This window comes from Periplaneta americana, chromosome 15, assembly GCF_040183065.1.
Source record: "Periplaneta americana isolate PAMFEO1 chromosome 15, P.americana_PAMFEO1_priV1, whole genome shotgun sequence".
Classification (NCBI taxonomy): Eukaryota; Metazoa; Arthropoda; class Insecta; order Blattodea; family Blattidae; genus Periplaneta; species Periplaneta americana.
In genome coordinates this window covers 85,647,710-85,664,016 of record NC_091131.1, presented here as the reverse complement: position 1 = coordinate 85,664,016, position 16,307 = coordinate 85,647,710, and the positions used below count along the sequence as shown (strand labels likewise).

General features: G+C 35.3%; 1 protein-coding gene across 1 annotated transcript in view; it reads left to right on the top strand.

The window, feature by feature from the left end:
* The first annotated feature begins 11,427 nt into the window (after positions 1-11,427).
* Positions 11,428-16,307, top strand: part of Prp40 (pre-mRNA processing factor 40) — a 79,024-nt gene continuing 74,144 nt past the window's right edge. The window contains exons 1-2 of the mRNA XM_069847780.1: positions 11,428-11,565; positions 11,645-11,936. Of these exons, the coding sequence (XP_069703881.1) occupies positions 11,563-11,565; positions 11,645-11,936 (295 nt within the window). The 5' untranslated portion in view covers positions 11,428-11,562. The remainder of the gene's footprint in view (positions 11,566-11,644; positions 11,937-16,307) is intronic.

Sequence of the window (16,307 nt, the reverse complement as noted above, 5' to 3'; positions counted from 1 at the left end):
TTAATTTACTAATATTTCTTAGGTATGTAGTTATAATAATCACTTTCATGTCTTAAAATAAAACTCAATTGTATGTTACCTAGTTGACTAGTCTCAGCTTTGTCTCAGCTGTTTTTTATGATATTCTAACCTATGATCAGTTTCTTCTAAAATTTTGAGTACCGGTACCACGATCTTCGTGACGCAGTATCTTTTGTGAATTTTTGTTTCACTCAAATTTTCAAAATGATCGTTTTTTAAATGGTTAATATTATCTCCATTTGACTCTTAATTTTCGAGCAGTTCCAGATATAACAATTCTGCGTCGAAACGTTCCGCCATTTTATATTGCAACTAATGAATAATTAAAAATTTAAAGACGGAAATTTCTATCACTAAATTTAATGGTAGTTTTACTGGTTCGTTAGGCTAAAGATGCTTGGTGAGATATAAAAATGATTTAATGAACCAGTAAATAAATTAATGAATCATTAAAACCTTAATGAAGCTTTGTGAAACCGGCCATAAGACTGGTAATATATAATTTAAAAGATATTTTTGGAATATTAATATAGGGAAGATAATCTTTATAAGTCAACTGATTATCATACTGACGCTTATTTCGATGCTGAGCTATTATCCATTTAATATTGAGATCTCAACGTGGCAAGAAATTGAAGTCAGATTTGAATATCCTACAAACAGAAATACGCCACTTGTTCCAATTCACCAGCTACTATTAACTCTAGATTCTATGTTACTGGCTCTTCAACTATAGCCGATGTCAATAGTACTTCAATAATACTGAGTAAATAATAAAATGTTTCAGCAGCAATTGCTTCTTTAGGACGAAATTACATATAATTTATACATGGACCTGAATTAGAGAATTTTATATGATACGGAATTCTCCTCGGGGTTTTGTGTACAGTTGACTACACACACATTCGTGTAATTATTGTCACCTGGTGGTCATAATGCTGAGATTTTTCTAAGCAGAAATTCATATTTAGCATTATATAATATAACCACACTTATAATAATTGTTATTATTCAATAGTAGTCAATGCAACTTTCATTACTGTATGAATCATGGCTACTGTAACAGGTTATGATTTTATACATATTTCATGACACTCTACAGTACAGAATTTAAATAATAATATCAGCCAATAAAAAATTGTCTTATATATATATGCAAAATCATTACCAACTACTGTTGAGTAATTAGAATAGTATTAACGACAGTTAAAGTTAAGTGTTGGTTATTTTAAACAAAATTATGTTGAAAAAATGGAAAACATCTTAACAAAACGTTAAAAATAAACCAGCTGTTAATTTAACATTTGTTAAGCCAAATTAAACATTACTTGGAAAAACTGGCCATAAGACCACCACTGTGTGCGAGCTCTGAAACCTTGGTAGAAATTCTGGTTATTTGATTAGTCAGTAGCAATAAGAAACAGAGATGAAATGATATGTTTTAAAAAACCTAAACTCGCATATGTTATAGCAGCAGCATTGATACACAGTGCAGAAAGTGACATTTTTAATTAATCCGTTATATATATATATATATATCTCTTCTCATATGACACACTGTTACCCATATGGCTAGATCAGCTTTCCATGCTGGTAACCTGTGTTTGATCCCTGGCAGATCCAAGTGGATTTTATGGTGTACAAAGACAGTGTTTGGTAGTAGATTTTTGCAGTGTAGGTGTTCCCATTTCCCCTATCGACATTCCACCATTGCTCCTTTAGTCATCATCATCATCATCGTATGCTGCTATGTGGTTCACCTCCAATGGTGTACCAAGGACAGTGCCTATTGTGGCTGAGATCTACAACAACTTCTGCGCATAGCCTAGATCAGGGGTCGTCAGCACATAGCACCCTGGGGCTAGCATCTCTTACCCGTGGAAAACACAGTGCACCATGGTACACTCGTAGTTGCTAGCAGGTATGCTCTCTACCTCTTCCTGCTGCACGGTGGTGCACACAGGACGGCACCGCTTACCCTTTGCACACTGGCCTAGATGAAGATGCATGGGTGAATGACAGAAGACAAGTGCCTGCCACTGGAAAAAAAAAAATGACTTATCAGCAAGGTTGGAGTAATACAATATTATGTTCGAATTTATTCTGATCGTGTCCCTTTACTCTCGAAATTCCAGTTTTATTTGAAATATTTTTCCCCAAAAAATAGCATAGGACCTAACAAGACTTAATTTGGATGATAGGGCTTAGCTTTATCTGTAGCTGTTAGACCTAAAAAGATCTAAGCCACTGTACCAAACCTTTATATTTCATTTATGTATATATAGAGTGAACCGTAAGTAATGTCATTAATTTCAGGGGGTTATTCTTCGAGTTATTTCAGGCAAAAAAAAAATATATAATTTCGCTCGTTTTTTTGCTTCCTTTTCGAGATAAAAATTGTTTTATGATACATTTCATAGCGTTTATTTAATTCCCAGTATGCTCCGTCAATTTAAGACAGCAGTTATTATGATAATAAATGATTAAAAGAATTTTAGTGTTGCCCTTTAAATGTGCAGTAATTTGATCTGAACAAATCTGCTGGGAGTCCTCTTCCAATTGGAGAGAACTCTAGCAGTCACCAAAGTAATTTCTGACAAGTTGTAGAAGCAGACGACACACAAGTACAACTAGCTGATATCAAAGTAAAGTATCACTTTAATTTGGTTTGCAATAAATAATTTCTTGCAAGTTGTGAAAGCAGGCGACTTACAATTAACTGATGTCAAAATTAAGTCAAATTATAGAATGCCTAGTAATCTGCCTAATGTAAACTTTGCGACACACTTTAGTAAAATCCTAGATCATATACATATATATATATATATATATGAAAAAATGCACTGTACATAATATTTCCCAGCTTCCATAGTTTGCACTGGTACTGCAGTTGGGTAGTAATCTGTGATTGGTCCACGGTAAAATACTAAAGCGCTATGAAAGGAAGGCAAATTTTTAAGGAAAATGAATTGAATGCCATTCGTATAAACATATTTAAGGTCGAGGGACATTTCTTCGAAGAACCATGGGATGAATTCATTTATTAGAATGCTGCAACATACAATTAAAGGAAATGCATTTCGAGAGTCATTCAGTTGTAAATATGTCATGTTCAAGATGCCACATGAGGTTGTGAGAGAGTTTAGGCAAGAAGATTGAAATAGCTTATTCTTGGTCCCAAATTGACTTTACCCCTCAATATTTCTTTTGTTGTCAGTACATATAACCAGCTAGAAGCTAAGTAGGTAAATAAGTCATGCCAACTTTTGGTAGAGCTCTGGAACAGAATCTAATTTTTACTCCATTTGTATTTTGTTATTAGTTCAGGGAAAACAGGCAACTAATCTTTTACTTGGGCTGTCTCAACATAAAAAAAAACTTTTCAATTTTAGCTTAATCAGGGGTGGATAGACATATTCACAAAGTCGTCACTCTCGATTTTTTTTTTTTTTTTAGATTAATTCATGATATTCTTGTAAGAGAATGTATTGTGCTGCGCTGTTATCTGGGGAGAGGGACTTCTGATACATAGCTCCTGAAAATTTGAGGGTTGAAACACGTACAAGAAGTCTGTATTTTGTTAGACCGACAGAAAAATATAAAGTTGTAAAATTGGGAAACAGCTCCAGATTGGTATGTTGGGGATTCTCTTCAGTCCAGTTTGTTGAACACAGATGATTATTTTCAACATTTGCATATTGCTGTTTCTATCTTGAAATATTTACTTTCCAGTTGGAAGTCTTGAAATTAAGGTACATCATCCTTTTTGAATACATGTTAAACTTTTAAAAGCTTTATGTTTTAATTGCATTAAATTGTGTGAAGCACCTTCGAACATAAAGGTTATAAGAGAAGTTGAATTACCGTAAACTGGGGTAAAGAGGATCACATGTGGTAAAGTGGATCATATGTGTATTGCCTAGATAAGGCAGCGCCACATGGATCACACATGAAAAAAAAAACCTTTCTTCTATAAGTGCCACTAAAAATAGTTTTCTTTGCATGTGTGAACCATGTGGCGCTGACTTATCTAACAATACACATATGATCCACTTTACCACATGTGATCCTCTTTACCCCAGTTTATGGTACATATTGAATTGATCAGTAACACCTTTGAGGACTCAACAGCGCTGACCTGCAGCACTCCTATCCTGTCTGCTAGTTCCACAGTTTACTAGATGGCCGGTGCTTGGCTTGGCCCTTTTGCCTTGTGTGGCTGTAGCACAATGGAGTTCAGCTTTAATAGAATTTGTGAGCACAGTAACTTCTGCACTTTTTTTTTAATTCATCAAACTTAAGAGTTCATTTATTCATTCATAGTGTTCTGCCCAATATTTCACTGCAAACCCAGCATTCACCAGTCTTTCCTATTTTCTGCCTTCCTCTTAGTCTCTGCATATGATTCATTATCTTAATGTCATCTATCATTTGATATCTTCTTCTGCCCCGAACTCTTCTTCCATTCACTATTCCTTCCAGTGCATCCTTCAGAAGGCAGTTTCTTCTCAACCAGTGACCTAGCCAATTCCTTTTTCTCCTCCTAATCAGTTTCACCATCATTCTTTCTTTACCCACTCTTTCTAACACAACTACGTTTCTTATTCTGTCTATCCATTTCACAAGCTTCATTCTTCTCCATATCCATATTTCAGATGCTTCTAGTTGCTTCTCTTCACTTCATTGTAATGTCAATGTTTCTGCCCCATATGATGCTAGGCCTACATTCCACACAAAGCACTTCACTATTCTCTTAAACTTAGGAGTATGAATAAAAATATTTGCATACATAAATTAGAAAGCATAGATCGAATTTAGCGCTATTTAACTGAATAGTCTAAAATATTATATATAAATAATAAATCTCAAATCAAGAGACAAAATAAACAATTTATCTGATGCTTTCCTTTTTAGATAAATCTTCATTTGAACTAACATGATCAGGCAATTGATAAAGGAGACATTGTTGAAAGTTTTGTTGCTACAAGGAAATAGAATGTTATTGAATTCAAAAGTTCCTCCGAAACCAGTCGTGAAGCCAGTGGATGAAGACAAATTGCCACTATGAACTAAGATAGGTCAGCAAACTATTGAACTTGTAGAAAGATTATCACTGGTCGGCTTCACTAATAAAAAGGGAATAGAACGTTTGGAAGAAGTTATAAGATTTGCAGATCAAATTCGTGTTATTGACACTTCGGAGTAGAGCTCATGATATCAGTTCTTGAAGATAGGTCAGTATTCATTTTCTGTGGGAAATAAACTCATATAGAAACTTAAGTTCTAGATTTTAAGATGCTGTAACTGAATACTTATATGTAGACGGCAGTTTTAGAGGTCCCCATGGTTACTTGCTTTACAGAATATTTGTTTTAGATATAATTCTGACCATTATTTGGTAATTGGAGAATTGAGAGAAAAACTATCAGTAGCCAAGCGAGTAGAGCAACAAGTTAATATTAGAAGATTCAATATTCCGAAATTAAAGGACAAGGAAACCAAGCAACATTATCAGGTCGAAATTTCAAGTAGGTTTGCCGCTTCAGGAAGTTCCGACAAAGTTGAGGAAGACTTAGATGTTAATAGTGTGTGGGAAAATATCCGAGATAATATCAAAATTGCAGCTGAGCAGAATATAGGCTATTATGAAACAGAAAAAGAAACCGTGGTTTGATGAAGATTTTTACATGGTAGTAGAAAGAAGGAAACAAGCAAAATTTAAATTCTTAGAGGATCCAGTTGAGGCGAATAGAGATAATTATTTCAATTTAAGACAGGAAACAACGAAACAAGTCGTACACCTAACAATAAAAAGAGGGATTACTTGAAGAAAAAACTGAATAAAGCAGAAACAAATAGTAAGAATAAAAACAGAGGTTTATATAAGGGCGTAAAGGAATTTAAGAATGGATATCAGACAAGGGTAAATGTGATCAAGGATCAGAAAAGTGATTTGCTTGCAGACTCTTAATCAATCCTGAACAGATGGAAAAACTATTTTGGGCAACTTCTAAATGTACATAGACCAAATAGAAATGATCGGGACGAGATTCAATTACAAACTGCTGAGCCATTTATACTCGAACACACACACTTTCTGAAGTCGAAATTGCAATAGAAAATCAGAAAAAGTACAAGTCTTCAGGTATCGATCAAATTCCAGCAGAATTAATACAAGAGGGTGGAAGTGCATTACCGGTATCTAGCGAAATTTATAAACTTGTGCTTCCTATTTGGGAAAAGGAAATGTATCAGAACAATGGAAAGAATCCATAATTTTACCTATCCTTAAGAAGGGAGACAAGACTAATTGTAGTAACTTTCGAGGAATATCACTTTTATTGAGGTACAAAATTTTGTCCACTATTCTTTTGAAAAGAATGATGTGAATATGCTAGGGGAAAATCCACAAACGATTAGGGAAAACGCGGAAATTCTAGTTGAAGCAAGTAAAGCGATAGGGTTGGAAGTAAATTCCGAAAAGACTAAGTATATGATTATGTCTCGTGACCAGAATATTGTACGAAATGGAACTATAAAAATTGGAAATTTATCTTTCGAAGAGGTGGAAAAATTCAAATATCTTGGAGCAACAGTAACAAATATAAATGACACTCGGGAGGAAATTAAACGCAGAATAAATATGGGAAATGCATGTTATTATTCGGTTGAGAAGCTTTTGTCATCTAGTCTTCTGTCAAAAAATCTGAAAGTTAGAATTTATAAAACAGTTATATTACCGGTTGTTCTGTATGGTTGTGAAACTTGGACTCTCACTTTGAGAGAGGAACAGAGATTAAGGGTGTTTGAGAATAAGGTTCTTAGGAAAATATTTGGGGCTAAGAGGGATGAAGTTACAGGAGAATGGAGAAAGTTACACAACGCAGAGCTGCACGCTTTGTATTCTTCACCTGACATAATTAGGAACATAAAATCCAGACGTTTGAGATGGGCAGGACATGTAGCACGTATGGGCGAATCCAGAAATGCATATAGAGTATTAGTTAGGAGGCCGGAGGGAAAAAGACCTTTAGGGAGCCGAGACGTAGGTGGGAAGATAATATTAAAATGGATTTGAGGGAGGTGGGATATGATGGTAGAGACTGGATTAATCTTGCTCAGGATAGGTACCAATGGCGGGCTTATGTGAGGGCAGCAATGAACCTCCGGGTTCCTTAAAAGCCAGTAAGTAAGTAAGTATTCTTTTGAAAAGATCAACTCCATATTTATGAACGTGAAATTATTGGGGATCATCAGTGTAGTTTCAGGCGTAATAGATCAGCTATTGATCAGTTTTTTTTGTATTCGACAGATATTGGAGAAAAGATGGAAATATAAGGGTACGGTACATCAGTTATTCATTTATTTAAAAAGGTATATGATTCGGTTAAGAGAGCAATATACTTTTAATTATATTCAGTCTATATTCACATATATTAAATATGGATAATATATTAAAATCATCACATAAAGTATTATCAAATAAACGGAATGAATAACAAACAGTCAAACCATTAAAAAAAACTATATTCTTATTGAATTTGGTATTACCAAGAAACTAGTCTGATTAATTAAAATGTGTCTCAGTGCAATGTGCACCAGAGTCCGTATAGGTCAGTGTTTCTGTCAGATGCTTTTTCAATTCACTGCAGGCTAAAGCAAGGAGATGCACTATCACCTTTACTTTTTAACTTTGCTCTAGAATATGCCATTAGGAAAGTCCTGGATAACAGAGGGGTTTTGGAATTCAACAGGTTACATCAGCTGCTTGTCTATGCTGATGACGCGAATATGTTAAGAGAAAATCCACAAACTAGTAGGGAAAACACGGGAATGTTACTTGAAACCAGTGAAGAGATAGGTTTGAAAGTAAATCCTGAAAAGACGAAGTTATGATTATGTCTCATGACCAGGATATTGTACAAAATGAAAATATAAATTGGAAATTTAACCTATGAAAAGATGGAAAAATTAAAATACTTTTGAGCAATAGTAACAAAATAATATAAATGATACTCGAAAGGAAATTAAACGCAAAATAAATATGGGAAATGCCTGCTATTATTCGGTTGAGAAGCTTTTGTTATCCAGTCTGCCTAAAAAAAACTGAAAGTTAGAATTTATAAACCAGTTATAAAACCTGTTGTTCTGTATGATTGTGAAACTTGGACTCTCACTTTGAGAGAGGAACGGAGGTCAAGGGTGTTCGAGAATAAGGTACTTACGAAAATACAACCAATGGCTTATGTGAGGGCGGAGATGAACATGTAAAATTTCTACCTCGAGACTAGGAGAGATGGTGGTGCACAACTTCCAATCACTAAATTAGGCACCAATATGCCTGGGTTAAATCCCAAATCTCTCTGCAGTGCATATGAAGAGAAGGCTTAACTGTTGATAGTGATTCGTCCGTCAGATGGGGATGTTAAGCCTGGTGGCCCCCTTGGTACTATTCGACAGGAGTAGGCTATGTGCCAGCACCGGGTTTCCCCTTCTCCCTTCCTCACCATCATCATTCTCACCCATTCGCTATACTACACTAGAACCTAACACGATCACTTAGGTACACCATATACTCAACACGACAATGGGTCATTGTCCTGCTATTCTTTTTAAGTAGGTTATTTTACGACGCTTTATCAAGATCTTGGGTTATTTAGCGTCTGAATGAGATGAAGGTGATAATGCCGGGGTCCAGCACCGAAAGTTATCCAGCATTTGCTCGTAATGGGTTGAGGGAAAACCCCGGAAAAAAACCTCAACCAGATTAACTTGCCTCGACCGGGAATCGAACCCGGGCCACCTGGTTTCGCGACCAGATGCGCTAGCCGTTACTCCTCTGGTATAGTCGTTGCTTACGAGATTATACAAGCTGGCGCATAGAGCTTGAAAAACGAGTCTGAAGTGGTTCCCTCGTAATGCCAATTCCGCCGCTCGGAGCGCTGTTCTGCCCTATATATTCATAGCAGAACACTTAAAAGACATTGCCATTTGGGACATTTAAAGGACTCATCATTGCTTATTAAATGCTTCGTACAATATTTTATGGACAATAGACGTAATTTGCAAACTTCTACTCCTCAATTATATTACAATAAAAGGCTGTCATTCTTGATATTAAAACATATTACATATAAACTGAGGGTCTGTCTGCTCTGTACTTCAGTTCATACACCAAACATTTCCGGAAATAAATTAACTTGACATCTTACATATACGCACTATAGCCTACCCTTTTCACCTAATATTATTAATATTGTTATTAAATAAGATATTGCAACTAATTAAGGTACTGCATTATCTTTAATTTCCCTGAATTCATAATTACGCATTTGCAAGAAGGCCTAACTTTTCCCTCTCTTTTTTTAAAAAAATACGGACGTCACAATAACTGAGAAGTATAATTATTGCGCGATTTTTTTCTTGCAGTGGTGAAAACATTTCTATAGGCCTACTGATTAATCTATTGAGCATAGTAATAGTAAACGCTGTAGTATTTTAGTGCGTGTACGCCTACTTAGCTCTTGTAAAACGAAATTTTCACTTTCACTTTCAACGGAACACTCACTTATATTCAGTTCTTGTATCTTGCAGTAAATTATCCATTTGTGATCATCTTTCCAATATAACCTCCCATTGAAACGACCACTTAAAATCATGAGCTAGAATTTATTATTTTAAAAACATTTCCACGTACATACTGTTATAATTGTTATGAACCACAATACAAAAGAAACACTGTGAAATTGGATTAATTTACCAAGATCAACATCAATACCGGTAGTATAAAATCACATATAGGCCTAGGCTATATTATTTCATTACTTTATGGTATTAATTAGAAGAATTAATTTTGAAGAATTTACAAATATGCTGAAATAATTTATGACACCTCTTATAGAAATGTAAAAATATGTATGTACATTTTGAAACAATGGGTATAGCACCACTTGAAAATGTTGAGCATTTTAACAGTAACTTGTAAATTGTTCCATCACGTTGTCTATAGTGTTCATTTATTGTAGCACTTTTAGAACGAACGTGGTTCACATACATAAGAAGAAATGACGATGGAATGAGTCGAACACATACAGTTTTCTTTAATTTTTAGCAAATGATGAAGTTGAAGTAGAGTTGCCACCATAGATGTAACACCTGAAATGAATATAAAATAAATTAATGTATTGGTAATGATACAAGAATAAAAAGAAATTAGGCTAGACATAACCTCACAAAATTACAAACACATGCTAAAACAAAAAAAAAAAACTTTACGTATCCGTATATAATAAAACTAGATATTCCAGATATAATTTGTTTCACACGATAACCACCTCAGCCTATTTCGGCAGCAGCCATTATTAGTTACAGTTTGAGGTGCATTACCTAATCTCATACTAACCTTGTTAAGTTCTCTAACCTAATTCACTGATAATTACGTAACAATACACAGGTCTAAAATACAGACAAATACACATTAATTACCTAATAAGTTCAGCATGAAGATAATTAATTACTTTTGTCGGTATTTTCTAAAAGAGAAAGGGAAAACAGTAACAACATTATCTTCAACGTTTACATCACGTCGTTCACATTTTCATTAGGCCTATATCAGTAATGCTTGGTAAGTGAAACAATGCATGAAATTATTTTACATTTCGGGTCACATCATTCGAGAGTCGGAAAATGCAATTCGCCACTTTTAACATAGCATTGCTTGTTATATGAGAGAACTTTGACATTTACCTTAACCTATAAAGATACGACCTGTTGGTACAGAGTTCTTCACATAGCAAAACACAGACAATTTTCGAATATAACTTAGCAGAACAAACTTCAAATAACACTGTAATATGCTTGGCGTATTTATAATATTCGTACTCAATCACTAATGCACAATTAATCGAACTATTTTCACGATGCACAATGCTTTGTAATGGTACTATTCATCATTTCATAGGGCAGAGAGGCGAACCTAGCGGCAGAAATTGTCATGACTCACAGAGACCTACTCTCGATCGTGCTATGCGCCAGCTTGTATAATCCCGTAAGCAACGGGTATAGTCCTGCTATGTATTCGGAGTATGCGGAATCCGAATCACGCAAGTGAAGTGGGTAGACATTAAACACACACACTTTTTTAATTTGTATTTTAACACAATTGTTCCCACATAATAAGTAAAATCCATAAAATTCATATTTTGGTGATTTTTGTATTGTTATTTGGAGACAGTTGATTTGACGAGTTGGCAACTCTGTTTCTACTGCTCGTCACATTCAACGAGTTAGAAAGAGAAAGTACTTCTCTTTCTAACTCGTTGGTCACATTGAGTTCATGTAGTTCAAACAGATTCCTATATGAGTGCTAGAGTCTTCGGAGCCATTGAAGCCTCAACCGTTATTATTAAAATACGGCAATAGTTTCGTTGTTGTTCGCTTACGCTAATCATTGCAGTTTTGCAAATATGGCGGAGAGTAGAATAATGCAATACTAATTTGAGGTTATATACAAGTGGCCTTTTGTTCAAGTTTATGTGAAATATGGTAAGTGTACAGTTACGTGTATACTCCATCATTCCTGTTTGTTGTGTTGTGAGTATTTATACATAGTTATGCTTCAAAGGCTAGCAGTGGCGGCCAAGGACCTCCAAATGGGACTATGCCGGTTCCACCCGGACCGTTTGGACCTCCAGGAATTGGGGGTACACCGCCTGGGCCGCAAGGATTTGCCCCTGTGAACGTGCCACCACCTATGATGCCTCCAAGAGGTCCCGGATTTATTCCTCCACCGGCAATTCCAGTTGGTGGTGGTCCAGGAGACATAAGACTACCTCCGCCACTTATTCCACCTTTCAATGTGCCTCCACCAGGTTTTGGATTTGGAGGCCCTCCAGCACCTCCTCCTAACCATAGTGGTATAATTAAATTTGCTTCTTATTACATAGGCCTATTCCTTCAAATATTAGTAATTAAACATAATACGCCGTTGATTCACATGCCGCTTTTGTACTCACAAAGGAATATGCATGACAACGTAGGGTTTTAGGATTAACACTCGTATCTGTGTTATGTATTATGTCGGTTTTTGACGGTTTAGGCATAATACAGAAGGATTGGGCTTTTGCCCGCCGTATATTGTAAATGAAATGGATATCGTCTTTGCACGTAGTGCAAATATACACGTAAGTTAATTTTCATTTTAGTACTCACCTTATACGTATCTTATTCGCTGTCTTTTCTCGTACTGTTGTTCATTGGAAGACAGTTACTAATAAAAAATATGTGTAGGGCCTACCAACCTATTTCGTCTTAAATTGGTTTGGTCGTATCCAGGATAGACTGTGTGAATATCTTGTAGGAACGATTAGTTAAGGTGACCAGGTATAGCATACTCTTTAAGAATATTATGGGCTACTCTTTTAGAAGTCCAAATACTCTATACTCTTTTCTATCTGAAAATATCTCCAGTTATACTCTTTTCTTTATTTTGTATAACTTTTCGCGTATTTCCTAATTTAATGACTTTTAATGTTTGATTTGATTACCCCCTTTGATTTGATTACCTGGTTGGGTTTTTCCGAGGTTTCCCCCACCGAAAAGGCAAATGCCGGGTAATATTTTGGCGAATCCTCGGACCTCATCTCATCTCACTACATCTCGCCAAAATGTAAAAAAAATGTAAAAAAATGTACAAAATTGTAAAAATTGTAGAAAATTACTAAATTGTAAAACTATAAAAATTTGTAAAAATTGTAATTGTAATATTGTAAAATGTTGACATGTTCCACATCTTAAAGCTTCATTGCTCATGTAAGATCTATGGAATAAAATAAATGAATGAATGAATGAATTCCGAATACACAGCACAAAATGTAGTTAAGAGTTAATTATAATCAATCAAAGTTTAATTAGATGCTTAGATGGTCCTCCAGCTTGGGGGTTGGGCGAAGGCCTAACAACCCATCACCATAAAAAAACAGCTTGTTATGATGGTAGAGACTGAATTCATCTTGCTCAGAATCAGAACCAATGGCGAGCTTATGTGAGGGCAACAATGAACCTCTGGGTTCCTTAAAAGCCGTAAGTAAGTAAAGTATGAAGTATTCAGTTAATTTAAACGCTACTTGGTGCAATGAGATCAACTTCTGATTTCGCATGCTTATTAATTTGTTAGGCAGAATTAGTCTTACCTAGGATGTTTACAAATGATTGAAGCGGTTCAAGGAATTACTGTAGGTATATTATTATTTAATGGTGGCACAAACACTGAATCATTCACATACCCCCATACAAAAAATCACAAATATCTAAGCCGGAAGATCGTGGAGGCCAAGATAACAGTTCGTGATCATCATTCCTGATACGACCAATCCATCAATTTTGCAGTATGGTGTATCACGAACACGAACGCGAAACTGATCCATACACATTCAACTGTTTCTTCACACACATGAGGACAACATTTCCCTTTACCAAAGCCTATAGTATTTTTTTTTTTTTTTTTCAAATTCCTGGTCACCCTAGATTAGTCCTCTTACTGTACACACAATGTCAATCTGAAATTTTGATGTAATACCCTATACGAATATTGTTTGTAAAGTTTAAGTTGAAATCATTTAAATATTATATGAATCGATTCATTTGTATCATTAATTGAAAGACATTATCGAAGGTATGTTTTGTAAACAGTTTTAACATGGAATTTTCAATTGTGTTATGGTCTAGACTAGTGATTAAGTTGAGACAACTGAATAGAAGGTCTCTGGATCGATTCCCGGTGGTTCCAATATGGTAAAAATTAAAGTAAACAATATGTGTTGATATAAAAGTACACTGAAAGTAGTAGAAAGAGAAAGAGAGAGAAAGGAAAAGAAGAGAGGGAAAGGGGGGGGGAAGAATAATATAATAATAGTTTTTATATCCCACCACCCTTTTAGTTAAAAAATTCCATAAGACACTTGAGCTAATACATAACTGGCATATGTGAAAATCGGGTGTCTTTAGTAATGTAACTCAATGGTATATTATGGTTAATTACCGAAATGTTAAATAACAGACTTATATTCCTATGAAATAATATTAAGCTAGAAATTTACTTAGAGACGTGGAAAATTTTAAACAAAATTGTCATTCTAGCAATACACATTAATTAGAAAACAACATCAGGTGCTTGGAAGGTACTTTAATCCTGCTGATAGGATTCAAGTTAAAATGCTGGATCTTAAATCTTTGCCTGGTGAAACTTCAGAAACCATTGCTACATTAGCAGTTAAATGTAAATAAAGCAAAAAGGTAAAAAAAGGTAAAGGTATCCCCGTAACATGCCATGAAGGCACTTGGGGGCATGGACGTAGAGCCCCATGCTTTCTATGACCTCGGCATTAGAATGAGGTGGTGTGGTCGGCACCACGCTCTGACCGCCTTTTACCCCCGGGAAAGACCCGGTACTCAATTTTATAGGAGGCTGAGTGAACCTCGGGGCTGTTCTGAAAGTTTGGCAACGAGAAAAAATCCTGTCACCACCTGGGATCGAACCCCGGACCTTCCAGTCCGTAGCCAGCTGCTCTACCAACTGAGCTACCCAGCCGCCGTAAATAAAGCAAATTGTTGTTATTTCTATATGTATACTGGGATTGGTGTTAACTGGGCTAAAGAGCCATGGTCTGCAGGAACTGTTGTATCCATACGTTTCATCTACTACACCAGTAGGGTCATCAGTGGCAAGGCACACAGGAGCACAAAAATCTCCTCAGTACGCTAAGGAGATCTTTATGCTCCTGTGTGCCTCGCCACTGATGATGTCTACCAGAGTAGTAGACGAAATGTATGGTTACAACAGTTGCAGCAGACCATGGCCCTTTAGACAGGATAACACTAATCCCGCTGGCGGTGAAAGCCTACATTCTAAAATTATGTGTTTACTGTTAGGGTTGAAACCTGTAAAGAATTTTGTGAATTTGTACGCCAGGAGTACAACAAATTTTAGAGTATACAGCAAAACAGAATGACTTTTCTTACTTCCTGCGGTCCAACATCTTCTGACTTTGTTTCTCTGAAATCATATTTTGAATCTGAAAAGAAATGCCCATTTATCATCAAATCATTCTTTGAAAATTCTTTATCAGAAGCATGGCTGTACTTTCGCCATAGCCAAGCATCAACTTTTCACTCTGCAGTTCAAAGAGTAGTGAGTCAAACAATTACAGTTTTCGAAGTCATTTATGTTTTAAATTATTTAAAAGTTAGTTTCCAAAGATGAAGATTGCTTTATAATATCATCTGTTGGATGAATTCTTGGCAAATTGGAAAAGGAGGTTTTGTCATTAGAAATTGCAAAATTTAAACAGTATGTCCATATCTTTTATCAAACTGCAACTGAATATTTAAATAAATGGATTGTGGTCCTGGAAAATTTATGGAACTTCAGCTGAGTAACACTTAAGGCAGGAATACCTCAGTGGATGGATGTACAAAAGACTCAAAATTTAATTCGCAAAGTGGCTTCTTCAGCTATCATAGATGATATTGTTCTGTATGATGAGTATATAATTATATATATATATATATATTAAAGAATATAATTATAACATCGAAAATATTAGAAAAATGGAAGTGGGAAGGAACATCAACTAGTAGCTGTTGGATAGAAATTCTTTCACATTTTAATGTGAACAATGTAACCTACCTTTTTTCTGTTTTCTTAAAATATTTGAATTTCTTCTTTGTTTACCTGGATCTAATGCCCCACTGAACGAGTGTTTTCTTACATGAATGGTTTATGAACAAGTGACAAGAACACTCTGTTTGTGCAAACTTTGAAAGCTATGTTGATTAATAAAGTGAACTTTAACTACACATATGTCAACTTTTACAAAATGCTTTGTGATAAAAAGGACTTACTAAAGAAGATCCATTCATTGGCAAAATGTCAATGAATGCTACTTTAATTCTAAAGAACTGTTTGGTTGGAGTGAATTGAATACAGTAGAATCCCTCTTAATTGGCATCAAAGGGACCAGGCTAGTTCCGGATACGAGATTTTGCCGGATAATTGAATAAATACCGTTATTACAAAAGAAAGTTCGTATTTCATGATGCCAAATGTTGAAACTGCAGCCATATAAAGCTTATTTCTTTATCACTTTCTCATAACTGAATAAACATAAAAAATGTGCGAACTTCCTAATGTGGCAAAACTGGTGGCCCAGACTGTGGCAGTGTGACAGATTTAAACTTTTTTTTTTTTTGGCCCAGCCAAAAGTGTTGTTTTGGTATTGCCAGTTAAG